The sequence below is a fragment of the Hesperophylax consimilis genome, chromosome 20 (assembly GCF_061612785.1).
Source record: "Hesperophylax consimilis isolate HC1 chromosome 20, BYU_Hcon_1.0, whole genome shotgun sequence".
Classification (NCBI taxonomy): Eukaryota; Metazoa; Arthropoda; class Insecta; order Trichoptera; family Limnephilidae; genus Hesperophylax; species Hesperophylax consimilis.
The window spans coordinates 29,581,999-29,606,324 of NC_142855.1; the positions used below are offsets into that span (position 1 = coordinate 29,581,999).

Below are 24,326 nucleotides of genomic sequence, written 5' to 3' on the forward strand. Positions count from 1 at the left end.
TTGATATGAACATAGTCGCCGTCGGCTGCGACTATAACGGCGCCGCATACTAATTGACATATTGCGTAAGTGACTTAATAAACGAAATTAAAATTAAAAGTGTGTATTTTTCCGTCTCCCCCGACATAATAAATCATGTTTTGAATTAATAAAGCTAAATCCATTTATTTGAAAGTGCAATATTGCATATTAAGAGTGAAGCGGAATAAGAGAAAAATAATCGAATATATTAATTTGAATACCAGCTTCCTAATATACATATTTTAAAATTAATTTTGTATCGGGTCTACGTTTTGAAATAATAATAAAATATGTGCGTACGGTACAAGTGAAAGAAAAACAATTTTTTACATAATAAACAGAATATCTTTAATAAAAATAATTTACACAGAAAACAATAATTAAATACATGCTTAGCAATATTTCTTCATTATTAGATTATCGCTCCACTCTGAGCTGCCCGGAAATGTATGGCGTCCCACACGTGGAGAGTGCTTCGAGGCTACGGGAGATGGGGAGAGGAAGGTTGAGAAGTATCAGATTTGATTACAGTTGAACCGGTGATCTGACCGGGGCGATACTGTCAGTATTTACAGGTCTATTTGAGAAGTTTTCAAACTTTTTAACCTTTCCTCATCTGTGGTGTGTATTTACTACACATTGCTTCTAATAACTTTAAGAACTCTATAAATATAATAAATTCTGGGTTCAGATTTTTGGTATTCCTCCGTTATACATTTATGCACTGAATTAAAAAATAATATTTTATATAGTTTTCATATTCAATTAAAAATCGGAGATTTTTGTTAAAAATCGGGAACAAATACACCAACACAATCAACCGTGTGATACAAATACGCGAAGAGTGTGCGAGGAAATGACAAGCTATTGATGTTCCGCTTTAGTTCGCTATGCGGGAACATGAGAAATCCACACGTCCGCAGTTGTATTTAGATTTTTAGACCATCGATACCTACGACCGCATAGCTGTGTATGTGCCAGCCGCGGGCCGTCGTTAGATGTGGACTCCTTGCACGTTTTTTTAGCATCTGCCGATGGTTTTTTCATGTTTTCAGCAATGAAATTACTATTATTATCACTTTTGATATAAAATATAATAAACATAAGCGATTAACTATGAATATTCATATTTTTCCGATATTAAATCGCTTATTTTGAGATGTGTATTGACTACACAGCACCGGAACGCGTGGATTTTTTTAGCACAGTAAGGGAAAGGTTAAAAGCACGACCCACGACTCCAAGCGACCATCTAGCCTTTTAAAATACATCTATTTAAATTTCAATTTCGTTTTCGGTCATTACCGATTCATGAATGATTGCAAATCTTGGAAGTTTAAATTAACCCACTTACAGACATCCGAGCTGAAACTCGGCAGATAGATTCGTTGTCGATGACAATGCATTCAATCAACTTTTAGTGGCAATCACGCACACAAGCGCGGACGCTTTGACATTAAAGCAGTTGACATATGAAAAAAATATCGATTAATTAATAATTATGGACTTAAGGCGATGCACTACGTAGTAATTTAAAATCATGTGTTTTTGGTTTGAAAATTTGGTCGCCTAGAAATGTTTCAGATGCTTTAATTAAATACTGCGAGTAGAATACATCTTGACCTTTGAAATAATCGAGTATTTTTTAGATAAGTCTTTTTGTAAGCCCAGAAAAAATAATGTATAGGCCTATGAAAACTGTTTTAAAGTTCAAAATCTCCTACTTACGAAACCATTTTCGGTTATGTTTTTATTGTATAATGTGGCAAATTAAGTTATTTATAAAATGATCGAAAAACATTTAAACATTTGTGCCTGAACAACCACAAAATAAAATAAAAGGCACTTTTTGGTCATGTTTTTTTCTTGCATAAACCAAAACAGGTGGATGGTGTTAAGCGGGAATTTAAGCCTTATCGCCATCTACGTAAGGTGTGTTTTTGATGGCGGATCGATTCAAAATATTACACGACGTAGTGCATCGCCTTAATGGAACATTCTAATATTATTCGTTGTTTTTAACGAAATACCTGTATTTTTTTTTAGCATGTTTTGTTTGCACTATAATCTGCAGAATTGTCCAATAAATGAAGGTATGACGGAGGAATATCTAAAATATGAACTCGCTGTTTTGTTTATTTACAGAGATATTGAAATAATTAGACACACAGGGAACAGGAAACGATAGGATATTGTTGTGGTGAGCTCTTAAGATGTCTCCTAAAAGAAGACGCGCTTGAGGCAGTGCTCCACGTTGGCTTCCCGTGCGGCAAGCGCGTCCCTGGCCAGGTCGTCCAGGATGCGGTCACCGCTGAGGTGCGGCCCGTCTTCCAGTCGCTCCACCAGCTCCTTGGCAGCCCGCTTGCCCTTGTTGCACACCAACAGGGCCTGGTACATCTCGCGCTCTCCGCCTCGCAGCCCAATGCAGTACGCCCTGCGGAACACATTACCATGAAAATATAGAAAAACCATAGACTTGCCCTACCATAAAATCTTAGTATAATTTCGACGAACTGGAGGCAAACCGCGTGGCCATATTTTTGGCACCAGGAGGGTTCAAGAATGCTTTGAATGAACTAGAACAATTTTATATTGAAAGATTTGATACAGCATTAGAATAGTGCAATCAAAAACAAAAACAAGGGCATGAATGTATGGCATTGCATAACAGACGTAAGTAAAATACGGATGACTGTTGATTTATAAGAAAAATGTATCTATTTCAATATATTTAAGCCAAGATTTGATGTCTCTTCAAAAATTGTAATTAGTGTGTTGTAAATTTTAGGGGCAAAAAAATTGAAATACGCATTTTGGCTAGTGTGGTTTTGCAATAGGGTATGCAATGGAAAATCAGTCATACATTGACCACTGAAGAACGCACATTGAAATAACCATAAATTGGTGCAGAAAAGCAAAGTTCACTATAAAGCGAGGCTAAAAAACGGCGAAGCAGTCCATTATCGGACTTTTCTGAGCAGGAACGTTCATTTTTAACCGAATCGACTAGCGTAGCGATGCTAAAAATGAATGAGGTGGGTAAATTATAACACATTTGTAAAAGTGTCGTAAAAAATAAATAGCGTAAAAAAATATTCAATTTAGGAAACAAGTTGGGACTTTGGGACGTTTGGGACTCGATTTGGCATTTGTAGTTAAGTTTTTTTACGCAGCCAGCAATTTATACGCCATTGTAAAAAGGAATAGTCAGATTAGTCAATAACACCAGTCAATAGATGTAAGCAGATTTTATTTTCACAGACTGATGATGTTACTACATATGCGAGTTGCCTGTAAACTATCCCGATTCATTTATTCACAAATCACAGAAAGGAAGACGGTCACGCCCCCACTGCGCTCCGCGTAACTTGGTTTGTCCCCCTTTCTCTGATGGGCTAGTCTAGCAATTTGGATAACTATGGAAAAACAATATCCATTGAACGATGAATGAGAAAATCAAATAATTTATTTATTTTACTATCCAAAATTGATGCTTAACACTTCAGGCCTCTGGCATATTGACCGTTATATTTCTTAAAGATGCTGTCAGGAATTCGGTGAATTCGTGTGTATTTCCGCTTAATAATAACCAACGGCCTTGAGGTGATTTCTCACGAAAACGGCCCTATATAAATTAGCCAAATATTATTATGGCAATTATATAGCGCAGTTTAGTGTCATTTCACTTCAAGTGCGCTTTACTATAACCAACTTAAAAACGGTGATTTAGTATTAGTGGTCATGTTCTTAAAATTATTCCTACAGTGTGCCTTACCCAATACATATCTAATATTATAACACTAAATATACAAAGTGATTACAAAACTAAGAATAATAATAACAGTAGGACAGGACAAAACAATAACATTAAAACTAAAACATAATGTAAAACAGGAGGCAGTTTGTGCTCAGAAATGAGAATCTTCTGAGCAGACACTTTAAAAAGGTACAATAAGGAGGCAACCAAAACCAAACAATTACCGGAAGTTTTAGAATACGGCTCATTATAAAATATTGAAAAGAAGTTAAAATTCTCATTAGAATCCAAATAAATGGGATACATATTTCTGAATGTATGTAAATTTGATTTAATTTTTACATTAGTTCCACCTAGAAGGCCTGAGGAAAAATTTGGGATGCTGTGTGGAGGGTCTTTTTGAGAGTCCGGCTGGAGAGGTGAAAGGATCTCCCTCAACTGGTCCGCCACGCAGCTGGTGGGGAGATGCGTCTTCCGCACATTACTTTGGAGTGTACACGATTAATCGGCAATGGTAATGGTGTAGTATACTTTAGAGATAACGTTTAGGCGTTCTTAAAAAATATACAGGATTGCTGTGCAATACCACAGTATACTTTCCAACTATTTAGATTTGCATGTATACGATGTAAGTACATATCCCTGCGTTCTAACGCTGTGTATACTTTAAAATACACGAAGCAGGACGGGAACAACTAAAGGCGAATTGAGAGATCTCGGCCGATGGAGACCATTTGTGTATAATTTTACATAATTGAAAAATTACCTCGATGCTCTGGACAGCGAAGCCGTCATGGAAAATACTTCAATGACCAGGTTCACCAGTCTGTAGATGTCTCTGTAATAAAATAAACATATTTTAATATTGGGTAGCTGAAGTTAATATGGTTGTATGTTGTCCATACAACTGAAGTGTGGGCGGGAAGGGGCAGCTGCCCCCTTAGGTCAAATGGTCACTGACCCCCAAAATTATAAGACAACTAGTAGCGCAGACCTGTGAAAAATCACGGTGTATTATAATTTAAGGATTTGTGAAGCTGTAAAGAATACAACATCAGAAAAAGACAATTGCTACAGAAAAAATATTGACGAAAATATACTAATTTATAGGTAGGTACTCTGTATCGCTTATTTAAATATCGAATTCTATTTTGAAATTGATAATTTAAATAATTTTCTGTTAAAATATAATATTAAAGGTAGGTACTTAGGTACAATATCTCTCGTCTGAGTTCTTGACACATCCGTTCCAATTTTGAAATTGACAATTTAAATAATTTTCTGTTAAAATATCATATGATAGGTAGATACTATATCGCTCGTCTGAGTTCTTGACACATACGTTCCAATTTTGAAATTGACAATTTAAATAATTTTCTGTAAAAATATCATATGATAGGTAGATACTATATCTCTCGTCTGAGTTCTTGACACATACGTTCCAATTTTGAAATTGACAATTTAAATAATTTTCTGTTAAAATATTATATGACAGGTAGATACTATATGAGTTCTTGACACGTTCCAATTTTGAAATTGACAATCAAACAAATTTTCTACTAAAATATTATTTTAGGTAGATACTATTTCACTTGTGTAAGTTCTTGACACATCCATTTCAATTTTAAAATTTGACAATTAAATTTTTTTGTTAAAATATTATTGTAGGTAGGAATTATATTTTAAGAGTTAATTCTTGACACAATCAGTTCAATTTTTCTAAATGACACTTAAATTCAAAACCCGAGTTCATTGAACCAGAGTTACAATCACCAACAGACAGACTCACAACCGAAATTGGTATGTTTGATGATGATGGTAGTAGTACCTGTCCTGTAATGCCACGTCAGAGCCGTGCCTAGCCAGCACCTGCTCCGTGGCGTGGTAGACACTCAGCACGGCGGGCTCCAGACCCTCGGCGCCGGGCCGCAGCGAGGGGTGCAGGTACTGGAAGATGCCCAGCGTCATGGGCACGCGACCGTTGCGCTGGCGCCACGTATCCAGCATGCGCCGCATTACGTACATGGGATGGAACATCGGGTTGCGCATCTGCAATACAAATATCTCTGTTAACACTTGATAACAAGACAACAGTTTGGCCATATCTGGTTTAGTGTAAAGAATGAAGGCAGAAGTATTCACCTTATCCACGTCTTGGCTCATGTAGTGGCCGGCGTACTGCAAGCCCAGCAGACCGGCGTACACGGCCAGACTGTCGTTCTGTCCTCCGCAGACCAGCAGCTCGCGCGCCGCGGCCGCCAGCCCCTCCAGATCCCCCTCCAGGCCTGCCAACACACAGAACATAACAATAACACAACATTGTAGCCACTGCAGCAATACTGTCACAGCACGCTCTTCGCATTGTACAGCATCTGACTGAACTAGCCGGGAATGTGACGCCCTTGTTTGTACAGTGTTAAAACAGAGGAACTATATCGCCATCCGAATGGGTTAACGAAACGACCCGTTCTCATGAAGCCAATTAACCCATTGATTTCACACACGCGCACTGGTGCACAAGGGATCAATGCTGCGTACGTGCATTACAGATGACAATCTATTAAACACCGCCCTCCTTTGCACTAAATCAAGTATTCTGGGGCAAATACAATAATTGGACGTATTTCAGATTTGTAGGTTAACAGGATTGAAGCAGGTCAAAGAATTGAAGAATCTTCACATTGGCTCATATACTCACACTTTGGTTTGAGGAACTCGAGCAAGCCGTGGATGGTGCGTGCGGCTTCGCGGGTGGCGTAGATGCGACAGAGCAGCGCTTCCAGCTCCACGTCCGGATCCTCATAGCCGTCGTTCAGTCCCGCTGTCAGGTAGAGCATACTCTCCGACTTGTACAGCACCTGGATAAAAACGAGAGAACATTAGTAGTAGGCTTACTTTAAAAAAACTGTCAGATTCATGAAGGATTTAGCAACAATCCCAGCGGAGATCGATTTTGAAATAGGTTCGCTGTCTTTGAATGTGTCCCAAAATGACATACAGTAGAACCGTTAAAGAAAAATAACATCTATTGGGAGTCTCCAAGTGTTCGGATTATAGTATGTTAAATAGAAAAATTATACTTAATGACCTTCTAAGTCACAAAGCACATTTACTTGATAGGTTGCTGAACAGGATTTGAATAATTAAATTCAACTTGCGCATGTTTACGCTCGCAAAACTCGCAAAGTAGTCAAACGATTTCGCTGAAAATTTCAGAGTTTGTTCTTATTAGTGCCAGGAGTGTTTAGAGAGTGATTTGAGCAGTATAAAAAGTCGGGGACGGCCGGATAATACTTAACGCAATATCTCTGCACCAGAATGAGATATGTTAGCCATAAACTGTTATATCTGTACTATCTACGGCAAAAAGTCCATACTCACACGCGGCTGTATCAACAATTGATACGGAAACTTTGAATGCCGATATTCCAGCGGTCTTTTGACATAAATTTATTTCCCGCTCGCTTGAACCTTCGTAGAACTATCACGATGCTGACATCTACAAGAATTTCTCGAAAATAAAATTGTATTTCATTAGAAAACATCGCTAATCAAGTTAGCCTCTTTGTGCCTTCGAGTGCTATAGTTTACAATTTTGTCAACGGATTTCGTTAGTTCAATTTTGTTATTATATTAAGTGACATAAAATTTAAGTGTCCAGTTTTAGAAAAAGTTTTCATAACAAAAAATGATAAGTGATCATGGTGTCCCACTTGTGTCTATCACCTAAGTACACACACGCCGAGTGAATGGCCACATGTGACCACATTCAAAAGATACGGTACGTCTTTGTATGAAATATTATGTTTTTGTTTTTATAAACATCTAAGAGTGTTGACACACGAGGATTTGTTTTCATATTTTGTAGAATAATCTGTTCTGTCTATATAGTCCAATAAATCATGCCAGAATGCTATAATTTGACATTTAATTGCGTGCTTAGGTATTTGAAAATATGTACCGCGTACGGGTATAGATAAAACGGAGCAAATTAACGCGTTCAAAAGGTTAAATACTCAACCTTATTACCATACACCGCATAAAATGACCTATTTTAGTTTGGCATTTTATATTTATCGAACAAGATAAAACTTTATTACTCAATTCATTCCGCAACATCTTTTCAGATGTTCGTCAGCCCAGTCCAAGCAAGTCTTCAATGCTGATGTCGCTACACAAAAACGTAGCGTTAGCGGTCAAGATAGAGGTGACGTTTGGCAGTTTGGATCACAGCGACGTTCGGATTAGCCTGGGTATGGATTATCGAGGTTCTACTATACAGTGGTACCTCGACATACGAGTTTAATTCGTTCCGCAACCTTGCTCGTATCTTGAATTACTCGTATATCGATGCAGATTTCCCCATAAAAAACCATTAGACTACCATTAATCCGTTCCAACCCCCAAAATGTCACCCCCAGTTATTTTTGTTACGTGGTTTTGAATAATAAAAACGTATTTATAAATGACAAATATTTATTGTACAAAAACAAAAAAGAGAATGTAAATAAATAATTACTGGTGTTTGCCTTTTTCGCTACATTTTTCTCGCTTTCACCTGTAGGCCGTTTAGAAAAAAACATGTCGAAGGAGGTTTGTTTCTTCCTCCCTCTCAGAATGTTCCGGAAATGAGTTAGGCAAGTGTCATTAAAAAGATCAGATGCACGACCTGTCGCAAATTTTTCTGGGTGTTTCTTTTCCACAAACTGTGAAACTCTCTCCCACATTCCTAAGATCTCCTTTATCTCCCTTGTAGAAATAACCTCCTCCTCCTCTGACTCCTCGAAACCAATTTCTCGCATAACATCCGTATACTGCTGTGACTGTAACTCTTGTATCTCCTCAGTCGTCAGTTCCTGGGTGTGCTACCGGCCGACCTGCTAAACCGAACTCGTATCTCGAATTTCGCTCGTAACTCAAAGCAAAAAATCACTCGCTCGTATCTCGAAAAACTCGTATGTCAAGGTACCACTGTACTCTTTATTTTATTAATTGCATCTCAGTATACTTAAATCACGTTTTTTCTCATAAAAATTAACCTCGCTACGACTATATCGAGGTTAACAATTTACAATTAAGGCTATGCCATACGTAGTAATGCAAAATCATGTGTTTTTGGTTTGAAAATTTGGTCGCCTAGAAATGTTTCAGATGCTTTAATTAAATACTGCGAGTAGAATACATCTTGGCCTTTGAAATAATCGAGTATTTTTTAGATAAGTCTTTTTATAAGCCCAGAAAAAAATAATGTAAAGGCCTATGAAAACTGCTTTAAAGTTCAAAATCTCCTACTTACGAACCCATTTTCGGTCATGATTTTATTGTATAATGTGGAAAATTAAGTTATTTATAAAATGATCGAAAAAAAATTAAATATTTATGCCTGAACGTCCACAAAATAAAATAAAAGGCACTTTTTGGCCATGTTTTTTTCTTGCATAAATCAAAACAGGCGGATGGTGTTAAGCGGGAATTTAAACCTTATCGCCATCTTTGTAAGGATTGTTATTGATAGTGGCTCAATTAAAAATATTACACGACGTAGTGCATCGCCTTAACCCCTCCGACTTTTCGCGAACTTGAAGCTAAGATGTCTTTACCGAAATGTCAATTTCACGAAAACGTTGTGTTATTACCGCCTCACAATCAAAGCTCTATAAATGAAACATTACTGAACGGAGCCGAATAGTAAAAACTGTTTTAGAAAGGTTACAAAATAGGCTTTCAAATTGTTGTATCATAAATAAATATTAACATTTGTAAATATTTAAATTTAGAATGGAAACATGAAAAAATTGTAAAAATGACTCACCTGTAATGTTTTATGTAAAAACGATACTAAAATCACGGATAATGTAAAAAAAAAACACTTATTTCATCGTACAAATGTACAATAAACAATTCTGTCACTTCACTTTTTGACCATTTCATACAAAATATATTTTTAAAAAAATAATTAAACTTGCGAGGCGGGTCGGCACGTCAAACGGCTTTCTTGGCGTCGTTTTACGATTTGGCGGGTAAAATTTGCTTCCACTGAGTAGGTCTTTTTACGGGTTTCTATGGATAACTTTGAATAGAGATGTGAAGCTTCATTCAATACGAATATTCTACTTTTTGTTTTAGGGATGTCACTAGAAGAATAACGGAGTTATGACGATTTTTGTGGAAACACACGCGTTGACGTGTAAACACGCTTATTGTACTTGACTGCTATCGTTATTTTATCGTGTATATCTGCTTACGTTGCTGACCGGTTAAGTGAAGAAAACATAATAATACTTCATCCAAACACAAACTATTTCAAAAAGAAAGAAAAAGAAATGTATTTGATGAGCTTCCAGATGGGTAATTTGACAGTATATTTTAACAATATTTGAACCATAACTAATCATTAATCATTATTCAAAAGAAGAAACAAAGTAGATAATAAAGACAGATAGGATGACATTCAGTTTTTAGCAAATGGGACTTATATAAAATCTTATTATTTAACCGTTAGAATGTTATGCGTCGCAAAAGCGCTGCGATCGTTTGTATCGAAAATTGCGGAGCAGCGCTTCTGCGCTGTTTCGGTGTGTTTTTAGTGCTCTGCGGGAGTGGACGTACGCTAACCTCGCGCGTAATTTGTAACGAGAGTGCATTCTTATACATTTAAAAATAAGTTTTTTCATTTTTTTTATATTATTTAAAAAAAAAATAACCATGTCACCTGCTATTATTTGGAACGTTGATTCGATTCCTAGTGATTGTACGGGCGGTGAAACAACAGATACAAATAGTGATGATAACAGGATTATAACGCATCGAAGAAAACGATTGAGAACTCTTCATCTTCAGAAAGAGAAGAAACACCAAATTTTGCCAAAATTCCTCTGACAAAAGTGTTTTCTAAAGCAACAAATGATCAATTTCAATTTTCCAAAAATAAATAAAATACAATAATATTGATTTTTTAATGTTTATTTTTTCATAAACATTTTTTCTTTATAATGCAAAAATAATTAATAAAATTGATTGATATTTGTCTAAATTAGAGTGTTGTATTTGACACCATTATTTTTTCCTCTAAATTAATCAATATGTGTATAGCAATTTACATTTATTTTTGCGAAAATTGATTAGCACTAAAACGGTTAAGAAAGGACAAGGATGAAACAATTGTCTGTCAATACAAAAATCTTAACTAACTTTTTAAATTTGTACTAAGGAATTGGTAGACTTAATATGATTGGAAAGAATATTAAACATAAGTGGTTACAGATATAAATAGTTTCTTTGACCAAAGGAAGTTTTAGTATGTACTGCCACAAAGCTCAATGTAGAGCCAATTCTAGTTGTCCGCGTTTGTTGTGTTCTTTCAGCAAATTTAATATTGATAAAAAATCCACAAAGTGCGCAAAACTTGACGCGTGACTAGTGATGTATAAATTCCCGGGAATTTATTTCTGGGGAATATTCCCCTGGTCGGGGAATTTTGGGAATTTAGATTTTAACAACATAATACCTCAAAAAGAATAATATTTATTAAATAAAAAATAAAATATACACACATATGGTAGATATAGAGCAGGATAGATCCATAAAAAAACTATTCCCATATATATAGGAATAGGATCCAAGAGAAAAATAACAAAAAAAAACACCGATCAAAATTATTTTAAAGTGAGTAGTATCTCTATATAATTGTATACTGTACAGTATTAGTAGCCTATATACACCTTATACACAAACGGTAAAACTGTAAAAATGACACAACTTCACAGATCGTTACTGTTCATCTGATGATACCGATTGGACACTGACACTATCAACTTCGCTTCCACTTTCACCTTCATATTCTTCTTCTTCTTCATCCGCCCGGACGAAGTTGTTGCCGACTCAGGATTATCTACGTTTTCTTCTTCCTCAGCACAGTCAATTGGATGTTTGCGTTTGCGAGTACCAGATAGGTTTGAAACGTTATGATGCGAAGCAATCTGCTCATCCGTGGAAGAAAGGGTTTTCTTGGGAGCAACTTAAGAGCCTCTTTCAGAGGAAAGAAGTTTCCAATTGTGTGCCACAAATGTTATTTTCCCTGCTCTTTGAGTTGTTAGACGATTCCTCCGTGTTGTATGAATGCGACTAAACGTGCTAAAAGATCTCTCAGTGACTGCTGAAGTAATGGGAGCAGTCAATATTCTTATGGCAACCTGTGAAAAATCAGAACATCCGCACATCCCCTTCCACCAGGTCACTGGCGTGATTTTATCGACACACTTCCATAGGAATGCCTTGCTCCATGATTCTTCTTTAGCCCTATAATTGGCTAAATCAACAAGAACATTTGCACTATCAACAGACTTCATATGACTTGCTACTTGGTCAATGAATTCAAGTGCTTCAAGTTGCTGTGCGTGGCTTAGCAGATGTCCTTGGGAACCTGGATCTAGTAGGGCAGCAGCCAGATGTATCGGAGCAATAGCAAATTCTTTGCGCTGCGCCGCCTTTTCCAGTATTTGCTTCTCTTCGGCATGTGACAGTAGAGACGCTGGAAGAATTTTACTTAGACTGCTCTCAATATCCTCAAAAGCATACAATGCTTTGTGTGTTAGTGGATCGTCTCCCTCTAGCTGTGTAATCCAGGAAACAATCGGTCGCAGAACATCGGCTAATGATGTCACTCTTGTCCAGTAAACATCATCGTCCAACAGGCTGTTCTTCATATCACAAGGTAAAGATGAGGCAGCATCGTTTACTGCAAATGTTTGAAGGCTTACTTTACATGCTAACACTCAATAAAGCATCCAAGAGAAGTGTAGAAACCATTTTATTAAAAATAAAATAAATTCCCCGTTTTCGGGAATTTATTTTAGGTCGGGGAATATTCCTGTTCCCGGGAACATTCCCCGGGGAATATTCCCGGGTCTACATCACTACGCGTGACGTTGTTTCTTATGATTATTCGATAAAAAAACATTTAAATTCACGTTTTCATAAGATTTTGACTGTTTTCCGTTTTTATTTTACTGTAAAATAACCTTTGCAAATTCACATAACCTAAAATGGCGGGAACTTGGCGTGATATGGCATCTGAATACCAAGTGTTTTCGGAAGATGAATCTTATGAAAGTGACAGAGAGATGCAGAGGAGCAATTAGAAAACAAGCAACACTTCATTGCCAAACTGGACAAAGGTTCTAAAGACTGTACTGTGCGCAGTAACAGAACGATTCCAGCGGGAAGACGCGAAGCAGTATGCTTTTGTGAGACCGGTTCCAGAAAACCTGGTCTCCATCCTGCAGAATGTTTTAAAAAGTACCATACCATGCAGAAATCTAAGAAGTCCAAAATGTTTTCTGTAAACTGTTTTTTATTTGAAGAATAAATCATAACGAATGAATTTTAAACGATTTTTTTTGTAGCTGCCTTTCAATAAATTAATATTTTGCCATTATTTAACCGTTTGAGTGCCAAAAAATTCATACAGTTGCTTGTAAAATGCCACCAAAAAAACATTATTTTTTATGAAACTATATATTTTTTTAAAACCCCATAAATTCTTTGAATTTTCAAGGATTTCGATGATTTTTTCGGTGTTTTATTAAAGAATATTGGTTTAGAATCACGCGGAGGAGGATCCCGAAGTCCAGGCGTTTCGAAAAAATGAGAATTTTACGTACAGACGTACGCGCGAATCAGAACACGACTGACGCAATCGACTGAAATCGACGATCGGCAATCTTCGTTAAAACACGAATCGACGAAAGTCGACGATTGGCAATCAAACGGTTAAATTAGAGTTGGCTGACAAAAAATAATGGAGAGGTAAGGGTTAAGGCGATGCACTACGTCGTGTAATATTTTAAATTGAGCCGCTATCAATAACAACCCTTACGTAGATGGCGATAAGGTTTAAATTCCCGCTTAACACCATCCGCCTGTTTTGATTTATGCAAGAAAAAAACATGGCCAAAAAGTGCCTTTTATTTTATTTTGTGGATGTTCAGGCATAAATATTAAAAAATTTTTCGATCATTTTATAAATAACTTAATTTGCCACATTATACAACAAAATCATAACGGAAAATGGGTTCGTAAGTAGGAGATTTTGAACTTTAAAGCAGTTTTCATAGGCCTTTACATTATTTTTTTCTGGGCTTATAAAAAGACTTATCTAAAAAAATACTCGATTATTTCGAAGGCCAAGATGTATTCTACTCGCAGTATTTAATTAAAGCATCTGAAACATTTCTAGCCGACTAAATTTTCAAACCAAAAACACATGATTTTGCATTACTACGTATGGCATCACCTTAAGGATCAATTTTTGAGTAATATTTAATGGTTCAACATTGGACTTTAGACATGATCCCCAGCATTCTATGTTATAAGAAAGTCGAGATTGGACTAAGGCAAAATAGACAGCTTTTAATTTCTCTTTGTCTGATATGCGTCGAAGTTCTTTAAAAATAAACGCAAGTCTCCTGATATTCTTTATGAAAGCAGATGATGACATAGTTATACTTACAGTGACAGCGTCTGCAACACGATCCCTCAGCAAGAGGTGCTCGGAAAGTGGCCTGCCCGCTACAAACCTTCCCGCAATGTTCTGAGCCTAAAATGAGAATATACAAAAAAAGGAGTCAAAAATTAAAACAGGTGTTTTGTAAGAACAAAAAATGGGTTCATTCTTTGTTAAAACATTGAGGTGTTAGGACTAAGTAAGACCACCGTTCAGCCAGGCACTTCCCCACCTTCCTCTAGCCCATCTCCTTCCCCTCTCCACTACCTTCATCCTCACAACGCACCCCAATCATGGAAGCCTTAGTTTCACTGGCTGTCGGTGGCTGGGAGCAGTTGGGAAAAAATGATATATTGTGTTTTTTTGTGATTCTGAAATCTGAATTGAATTAATTGAAAGAAGAATTGAGAAGTAACATTATGTCCACATAGAGCAGCAGGTGCTCTGAAACCACTGAGCTATGTCGACTTATTTCCAACCCGCCAAATGATTCAATATGTACTAGTACATCAATCAACAATTACTGCTTATTTTATTTTTTCCACCTGCAAACAACCAACTTAATTTTTGTAGGAAAGGCTTTGTTAGTGCTAAATTTCTCACTAGATGGCGTCGAGACATATTACATCTTCAATTCCTCTATTTTCAACACAACAAATGCACAATAATTACATTTACAAAGGCATAAGATATTTTAATAGTCTTCCCGAAGAAGTGAAAAAAATACCAGATTTTATTTTATTCAAAAAAAAGGTCAAATTTAGCTTTAAAAAAAATTAATATCACCTTTCAAATGTTATAACTTCAATTCATGTTACAACTTACAACCAAAATTAACGTCGCAATCCTCTTTTAAGTTTATATTTATTGTACTGTAATTATGTTAATTACTGATATAAACATGAAATAATTGTGAAATAACGCCTACGCCAAGCTCAAGAGCTAGCACTCTTCATTGGAGTAGAATTTCAATAACGTATGTTTTTCACTATTACCTATTATTACCTAATTTTATGTACAATGTAACAATGTTATAAGTTAAACAATAAAAAATAAAAATCATTGTAGAAAGCAATCACTTTGTGGTTTGACATATTTAATAAAATAAAATACTTTTTTGTTTTAAAACCACGATATTTATTAATTTAAGAACCGACCGGTTTCGCTTTACTTAAGCATCATCAGGGTACAAACATCAGGGTACAGGGTTTTTTCCATTACTTGTGCACTTATGTTAATGTATTTTATGACCGTCTTTGTGTTGCTAATATTTGTATCATGTTGTCTCTATAATATATTTGTATCATGTTGTCTCCCTCTCTATATTTTGTTATATATATGCACACATTATGTACTTCTTGTTTAGTATTAATTTGTACCCTGATGATGCTTAAGTAAAGCGAAACCGGTCGGTTCTTAAATTAATAAATATCGTGGTTTTAAAACAAAAAAGTATTTTATTTTATTAATAAAAAAATCTATTGGTGAAATATTTTTGACTTGTCAAATATTATTATTTTTTAATGATAAACTAATGTTTATAAGACAAGGTTTTATGCATAGCATAAAGTATAATAAATAATTACTTATACAAGGTTCAAACACCAAATATACTTACTTGAGGCAACCAGAAGTTATGCAAATCTTGCAATACTTAGTTTTAATATGTTTCATAACTTTATATGCTACGGCTTACACCTGCCTGAAAACTTTGTAGTCTCCGCCACGACTTGTTTAACATATCACACAGAGGAATAGAGAGGGTTAACAAGGTTAGAGAAAGGGAACCCACTGACCGTGGTGGCAATGGCGGCCTTGAGCAGTCCCACACAGATGGCGGTGGTGTTGAGTCGCGCCGCGGTCAGGGAGGTCTGCAGCGGGGACACGGGCAGTTCCTTCTCGTTGCGCAAGGGCCCCAGCTCTATCAGCGCTTGCAGCATGTCCACTCCCAGGATCGCGGCTGCGAATTTACATCCTCAATTACTTTACCCAATAATAATAATACAGTCCCGAGTAAATCTGGCTGAAACTGGGCGTCTTGTAGACGGATGGCAGATTTTATCAATACATCAGCCGCTACAAGACAATGGAGGGTGGTCAGACCCCCTGATCAAAAAATACTTTGCAGATTACGTTCGGGATGCTTTCAGCGCATTCGGAGACGGAGTCACAAAGTGGTTGACTTAATGAACCTCCCGTAGTATTCCAGCAAGGATATAGCAGTGGAGGTGCCAGAAAGGCTACTGCATGAGAAAAAATCAACATAAACATTCAACGACAAGAATCTATGATGTTATTAAGAATAATATAAAATAATTAAAATAAAATAACTTTGTTTAAATACCACTTTATTGTATATATTTATAACCAACCGGTTTCAGTTCAGCCCGAACCTTCATCAGGGTTAATAAAAACATATTAAATTAATTACAGAGGTGTATGGGTACTTATAGTTAAGCTGGAAGAGGGAGAGAGAACATCAACTTTGGTGGGGGTGGAAGACTTAGGTAGGAGAGAGGGGGTAAACATAGGTGCAGGAAATGGAAATATATTTAAAATGGGGCTGTTTGTTAAATCTAATTGTTTATTTAGTAAATTGATTTTATTGATTTTAAGGGATTTTTTTATCTCGAGTGCTTCTAAATTGTTGAGGCGTAGACCTATCCCGTTTCTATGTAATACTTCTACACCTGAAGGCTTATCAAATGAGTGATCTTTATCTATTAAATGTGTTGCAAATTCCGAAAAACCTATGTTGTTTAAGCATCTCAAGTGCTCAACTACCCGCGTTTGAACATTTCTTGCAGTTTTACCAATGTAAAATGCTTCGATATGACTCATATTTTGTAATAAATTCCTGTACAATAGTATCCCCAACATCGCAGTAAATAAAAACCATGGTTGGCGTAGAATTTTATACATTAATAATTTCTCGTCCTCGTGTGTTTTAAAATTTCCAACAGAAATTAAAGCCGCTTTTTATACCAATAATAACCTAGGTAAACTTTTAATTAACTCAAAAGATAAAGAAAATAATTTAAGTCATTCTGGCATCTATAAACTTAAATGTAATGACTGCGAAGCATTTTACATTGGTAAAACTGCAAGAAATGTTCAAACGCGGGTAGTTGAGCACTTGAGATGCTTAAACAACATAGGTTTTTCGGAATTTGCAACACATTTAATAGATAAAGATCACTCATTTGATAAGCCTTCAGGTGTAGAAGTATTACATAGAAACGGGATAGGTCTACGCCTCAACAATTTAGAAGCACTCGAGATAAAAAAATCCCTTAAAATCAATAAAATCAATTTACTAAATAAACAATTAGATTTAACAAACAGCCCCATTTTAAATATATTTCCATTTCCTGCACCTATGTTTACCCCCTCTCTCCTACCTAAGTCTTCCACCCCCACCAAAGTTGATGTTCTCTCTCCCTCTTCCAGCTTAACTATAAGTACCCATACACCTCTGTAATTAATTTAATATGTTTTTATTAACCCTGATGAAGGTTCGGGCTGAACTGAAACCGGTTGGTTATAAATATATACAATAAAGTGGTATTTAAACAAAGTTATTTTATTTTAATTATTATAATTATGTATACCCACAAAGTGTTTGCTACAAGTGAAAAATTAATAATATAAAAGTCGAGCAACCCAGATTTGTTCTGTTTAAATGTCTCCATGTAGTTATTCTATATAATATTAGGGATTAGATATATTATTGCTTGTTACCGGGAGTGTCGTGGAAGGCGAACACGCCATCGTGCCGAGTGATCCCTGCCGCACCGGGCTGCACGAGGAAGGCCTGCGCCACGTCGTAGCGCACGGCGGCAAACACCACCATAAACTCCCCCTCCTCTCCCGCCAGCGTCACGGTGTCTGTCAACTGGAACAAACAAACAAACACCGACCAATGCTTATATATTTATACTATCGACCGACTTAAAAGACCGGAAATATGAAGATAGACTCAAGGAACTAAGATTACCAATGTTAAAAGACCGGCAATATGAAGATAGACTCAAGGAACTAAGATTAGCTATGTTAAAAGACCGGCAATTTGAAGATAGACTCAAGGAACTAAGATTATCAATGTTAAAAGACCGGCAATTTGAAGATAGACTCAAGGAACTAAGATTACCAATGTTAAAAGACTGGCAATATGAAGATAGACTCTAGGAACTAAGATTACCAATGTTAAAAGACCGGCAATATGAAGATAGACTCTAGGAACTAAGATTACCAATGTTAAAAGACCGGCGATATGAAGATAGACTCAAGGACCTAAGAATAACATTACAGTTGCATATAGTCATAGGCATTCAAGAAATCTTCACAAACACTATTGTGAAATGAGATATGAGCACATCAGCAGAATGCCGCCGGCTCATTCAATAATAATACTGAATCTGATGAGTTTGTTTTTACCTTTTCGCCGTTAATCAACCAGTTGCCGTGTCCGATGCACTTGGCGTTGGTCCGCAAGTCGGGCGTGTCGACGCCCTCGGCCAGGCGTTCGGACGCGCAGATACGCACGGCGAACCGTCCGCTGGCCAAATCTGGCATGACCCGATCAAGGTCGCTCTCTGCGTAAGCAAACTGCAGCGCCTCTATACCGGCCCAGTGTCCGCTCATTTCCATGGCTATCTGCGAGCGATGCTTGGCTACTTCTTCCAGTATACGCAGTTTCTCCGTGCAGTTGGACGCCAGCCCGCCGTGAAACACGGAGGCCGGAGCACCATAGATCTTATTACTGAGTAAAACATTTCTGACTTCATCGTTGCTTTGGTTACCTGATATTGCGTTTTTAATGTTGGTCACTCTGTTTTCTAATGCTGTTATTTCATCTTTGTCTAAAATCTCCGGAAACGCCATGATATCCGTGTTGAGGACAGACAGAAACAGGTTTTTTACGAACGGTTCAATTGCCGGCTTTCTGCGTTGCACTCTCGGTTGTGTGTTGAGAATTTCTTCGTCGAATTTCGGATCCAATACTATTTCTGATGCTTCCGTAGAGGGAAACCTTCTTAAGAGTAGCATGTGTGAAAATGGTTTTATTTTGCGCGGTTTTAGACTCAAACACACGCATCTTGATAGATTCATTGCGGCTTTTTGGTATTTGTGCAGATCCGAGCGGAAATGTTATGATCAACACGGAAAGGTTAAAATCCTATTACAGGTCACTAGAAAATGAAGATTATATTTCTGTATCTGTCTTGATCACTCGGCTCTAATTGTACACTGTATTTATCATTAGTTTGCGTATAAAATCACTTATTTTATAACGTAAGAGTACCAAGGGGCTAGAAATGTCAAACTATGTTACATAACCTCAAATAATATTACCAATCATAGATATTACATCTTTCTATGGAAATTCTCATTAGAAAGTGTGGCCATTAGAACAAAATAATATTTTTAGATCATGATTGAAGCTTTGACTCTGTATGAGAATTCAGCTTCTTTTATTTCTATATTTTATTCGGATAACAAACTGGTCTATATATACCTGAACATTTTTGTTTAGTTTTCTAGGTTGCATTGGGGTGAGGTTTTCACATTTTTATAATGCGAAAATATTTTTTATAAGAGAATTGAGAAAAGCTATAAAGTACCTACTTATAATATAATATTTTCAACAGAAAACTATTTTGTGTGCCTGATTAGCTGAGAATTCAGACTATCCCCATTAGATGAGACACGAAGTGAAAAAATTGGTTTCACATATTTACCTGTAATGCCGAACGACCGGAAAATACTGAATCCAGTCCTCGCGTGATAATAGTGGAACACGTTTCGACAAGGTAATACAGTGGGTTGCCATATTAATAGGGACACCCATAGAAAATGTGTTTTTTACACTTTGTGTTCATAAAACACAGATGTTTATGATTTTAGGTGCGGTTATTATTATTTATTTACAAGGACATTGAATTTAGAAAAAATAAACACCGTATTTGTCCTTAATCTACGATTATTTTTTTATTTTTATTATTTTTAAACATTATCGAACAAAAAGTCAAAATTTTGTAATTTCGCCTTTAGCCGCAATAACAGCTTGAACACGCCGTGGTATACACTCAATGCAAAATTTTGCAGTAATCTTTAGATCAGGAGAATGATGCCACACCCGGATGAGGGTTTCGATGAGCTGCTGCTTTGTTGTGATCATCTCCTTGGCAATCTCCCTCTTGGTGAGCTCCTACAGGTTTTTAATAGGGTTCATGTTAGGGGAAGTCCCCGGCGAAGGTAAAACCTGCACATTTTTTTCAGCCAGGAATGCAGTGACAGTCCTGGCTTTATGACAGGGTGCGGAGTTGTGCATAAAGACGTATTCCTGACCACCAGGGAACCATTCTCCGACTTGAGGCAGTAATCGATTTTCCAGTATTTGTCTGTACTGATCCTGCCTCATAGTCCCTTGCACGATGTGGAGGCGCCCCATCCCTTTGGAAAAGATAACTGACCACATCATGATACGGGTAGGGTGTTTGATAGTCTCTACAAGGCAGTCCGAGTGAAATTTCTCTCCTGGGCGTCGTCGGACGAACGATGATTAATCCAACAAAATTTTGAATATGGACTCGTCAGAGAAGCACACCTTAAAAAGGGCATAATCAAACTAATGGAATTTTTTGAGAGCTTGAAAACCACAAAAAATGTTAATCACCATATTCCAGTTCTCTATAGTCATGTTTTGGTGCGCGTTGGCCCATTCCAGTAGTTTTATCCTCATATCTACTGTGAGGCGAGGTTTTTTAGCTGGCCGATGACCAGTGAGGTTCTCCTCAGCCAATATCCTCTGGACCCTCCTTTGGGAGACTTCGATATCTTCTTCTTTGATTGTCAAGGTCAGACAAGCCACACTCTTTTGGCGGTTTTGGAGACAGACGTCTTTGATTTTGCGACCAGTAAGAGGTGTAGTGATTCGTTTTCTGCCACATTTCCCAATGTGATCCAATTCAAGGGGCAGGTTTTGATTGATTTTCTAATTTATCCTGTTAACCACAGACTTTAAAATACCTGTAATGGCTGCTATATTCCTTTGGGAATGTAGAGTGTTTATTAATAATGTCTTCACTTTCGGAAATTTTCTTGGGGACGTGTCTGAAGACCTAGCCATACTGAAAAAGCAAAACATTGTACTCAACATGGAAAAACTATTCACTGAAATAAGATATGAAAAAAAAATTACAGAAATTAATAGATAATTAATAATTACTTACATTTTTGTATAGCAAAACTGTTAAAAACTCTTAAATAGAATTATAATGTATATTTATTTACCAGAACCTCAATCACGCTTATTCACAAAAATGCTGACCACGTGCAAAAAACCTTAAATTTTCGAGGGATGTGGCACTTTGCGAGTATTGCCACTTCTGAAAAGTGTCAATGGTGATGATACCAGCAACAAAAATAACGAAGGAATGGCCATCATATCCAAGTTATTTAGAAGTAGAGACAACGTAAACATAAAAATCAGGAAATATTGGAACTGTCCCTATTAATATGGCAACCCACTGTAGTAAGCAATAGCGCATCTATCACTATCACGGGTCTGCATGCCATCTCATTGCTCTATATCTACATAATTGTAGAAAAATCTCCAATGTTTTATTATCATACAAAACTGAGAACTGTCTTGTCGATTTATTATAAACGTATATTGGAAAAGATTGCATTTTGTTGCCTTGTACACTATACCAGATCCAACACTAAACATAAAATCACAGGATATTATAATTGTGAGATTTGTGAAACTGAAAGTATTAATAAAAAATATGCTGACACTGCGAGTGTCGAGGGCTCCCGGGCCTGTAAGTCTGGGCCTGACCTCACTGCTATATATATCAGTGTTGATATCAGCATCCCATTGCGGACTCCATTTTAGCCTTTCGGGTTCAGTTTCTGCATGATACACGGTGTCCAGAAACCAGTGATACAATTGGTAAACTGGTGAATAATAATAATATTTGGATGATTTGTATAGTGCTGTTTTTGTGCAAAATCACCTCAAGGGCGCTGTACAAATATATTATAATACATTAATTTCTATAATGATCAATGTTACTACTAACCTATATATGGAGATAATATACAGTACAATACTTACCTGGTGGGACACTTGAGATTCACACTCAATTAATGCTAACTAATTGTTTATTAGCGAAATTTAGATACAAGATTTAGGACATAATTGGATGTAATTGGAATTTCTCGCAGGAATTGTATATTTAATTTAAGGGTATGACAGATTAAAAAGGTAAGTTTTTACTGTAGACCTGAAATCTGTTGGACTTGTTATGGATCTTAGTTCCGGAGGGAGTTTATTCCAAGCCTTCGGCCCAGATACTCCGAAAGCGCGATCACCAAACTTAGTATTTGGCTTGCGCTTAGGTTCCATCAGTCTGCCTACAGCTGATGATGTAGCTGATCTAAGAGTTGACTGCCTCAGACCAGTGTTTTCCGGGACGCATAGTTCAGAGATGGATTTAAACACCATCCAGCACAATTTGTACTAGATTCTATCAGAGCACTTGAGCCAGTGAAGGTTACGAAGGTGTTCTGAAATGTCTGATTATTTAGAGACCCCGGTTATGAGCCGTGCTGCTGCATTAAACACTGATTGAAGTTTGCCAATTTGATATTTTTGAAGGCTACGTAAAAGTTGATAAGTTGTTTTGTTGCTTCTGTAGGAAGGTTTCTTCGGACAGACTTGAGTTGTCTTAGTTGAAAAAACCGGTGCTTACAGTACTATTTATTTGACTTTTATACGAAGTCCGAATCAAAATTGATACCGAGAAGTTTGACTGTTGTATTTGGGCTGATATTGCTGCGTTTAAAAAACTTTTGGAGCCAGATCTAAGCTTCGAAGCATGGATAGAATACAGTAAAACAGTTGATGTCCCCCAGTAGGGACAAATTTCAGACTCGATTTACTTGAAAACGAAAGCTTAAACAAAAAAAGTTGTACCGCAAAATCAACTCCAAATGTGATGTAGATTCATTCCAAAGATGCTGTTTTTACTATAAGTTTCTGGACACCAACTATTTGCTAATTTAAAATTACAAACTTACCTTTTCTGCTTGCATAGTTAACATGTATATCTCTCGTGGTAATAGACAATAGAAACAGATGGATACGGCATCAAAGCGGCCATCAGAATGGAAGATGGAAGACCACCATTCAGAATTAAAACATTGCTTTAAATGGCTTTGGTGACCAGATCTGAATAGCCAGGTAAATCCCCCACCTCTGTCCCCTTCCCATTACCCCCAGCCACAATCGTGGATGCCATAGTCTCACCGACTCCAGAAAGTTGGGGGCAGTAATTATTAAATTGTGGAATAACACAAATCAATCAAATAAAATAAGCTCGCGCTTGCCGGGATTTGAACCCGTGACTTTAGGATCGCTTGTCAAGAGCAACCCTCGACCGTGGACATCATTACTATCGAAATTATATTTATTAGAAGATTAGGGGCAAAAGTACAGTTGTGGCAGTCCATTCCAGGCTTTAAAGGTCCTGACACTTCAAACTTAGTATTTGGTGTGCGCTTTGGTTCTTTCTACCTTCCGATAGCTGAAGAAGCTACTGACCACGGTGGTAACATTTTACACACCTACATGATCAGATATTTGTGAAAATTAAAACAAAATAAATAAATTAATGTTTCTTTATTTATTTTAAAACATTTTTCATAAATAATATTATATTAAATTAACACAAAAATATAACATTAAGGTTGTTTTGTTACGAATTGTATTTCAAATTTTAATATTTATTGTTTATTAGGAACATTTAACACAAGTAACACTGTTCTCACCAAGTGTTGGATACAAAAATAAATATCTTTCATGCACAGGAGCGGTTGTATGTCATAACTCGCCGACCAATCACAGGGCATTTATGTCGACTTGGAACTTGAAAAACCTGCTCAGGCAATAATACAGTAAAAAAATGAAGGATTAAAAGTGTTTGGCGTCATTCTCCATAATGGCAGACACTTAGTTGAATATAATTCTTCTAT

General features: G+C 36.7%; 1 protein-coding gene across 1 annotated transcript; it reads right to left on the reverse strand.

The window, feature by feature from the left end:
- Positions 1-367: 367 nt before the first annotated feature.
- Egm (acyl-CoA dehydrogenase family member enigma) lies at positions 368-19,627 on the reverse strand. The gene is made up of 9 exons (XM_089644310.1): positions 18,720-19,627; positions 18,024-18,177; positions 16,079-16,242; positions 14,289-14,375; positions 6,477-6,636; positions 5,921-6,063; positions 5,607-5,827; positions 4,545-4,616; positions 368-2,455 (listed from the first exon to the last, which is right to left on the reverse strand). Exons 1-9 carry the CDS (start codon positions 19,392-19,394, stop codon positions 2,242-2,244), a joined length of 1,890 nt encoding a protein of 629 aa, XP_089500436.1. The 5' UTR covers positions 19,395-19,627; the 3' UTR covers positions 368-2,241.
- Positions 19,628-24,326: the final 4,699 nt, after the last annotated feature.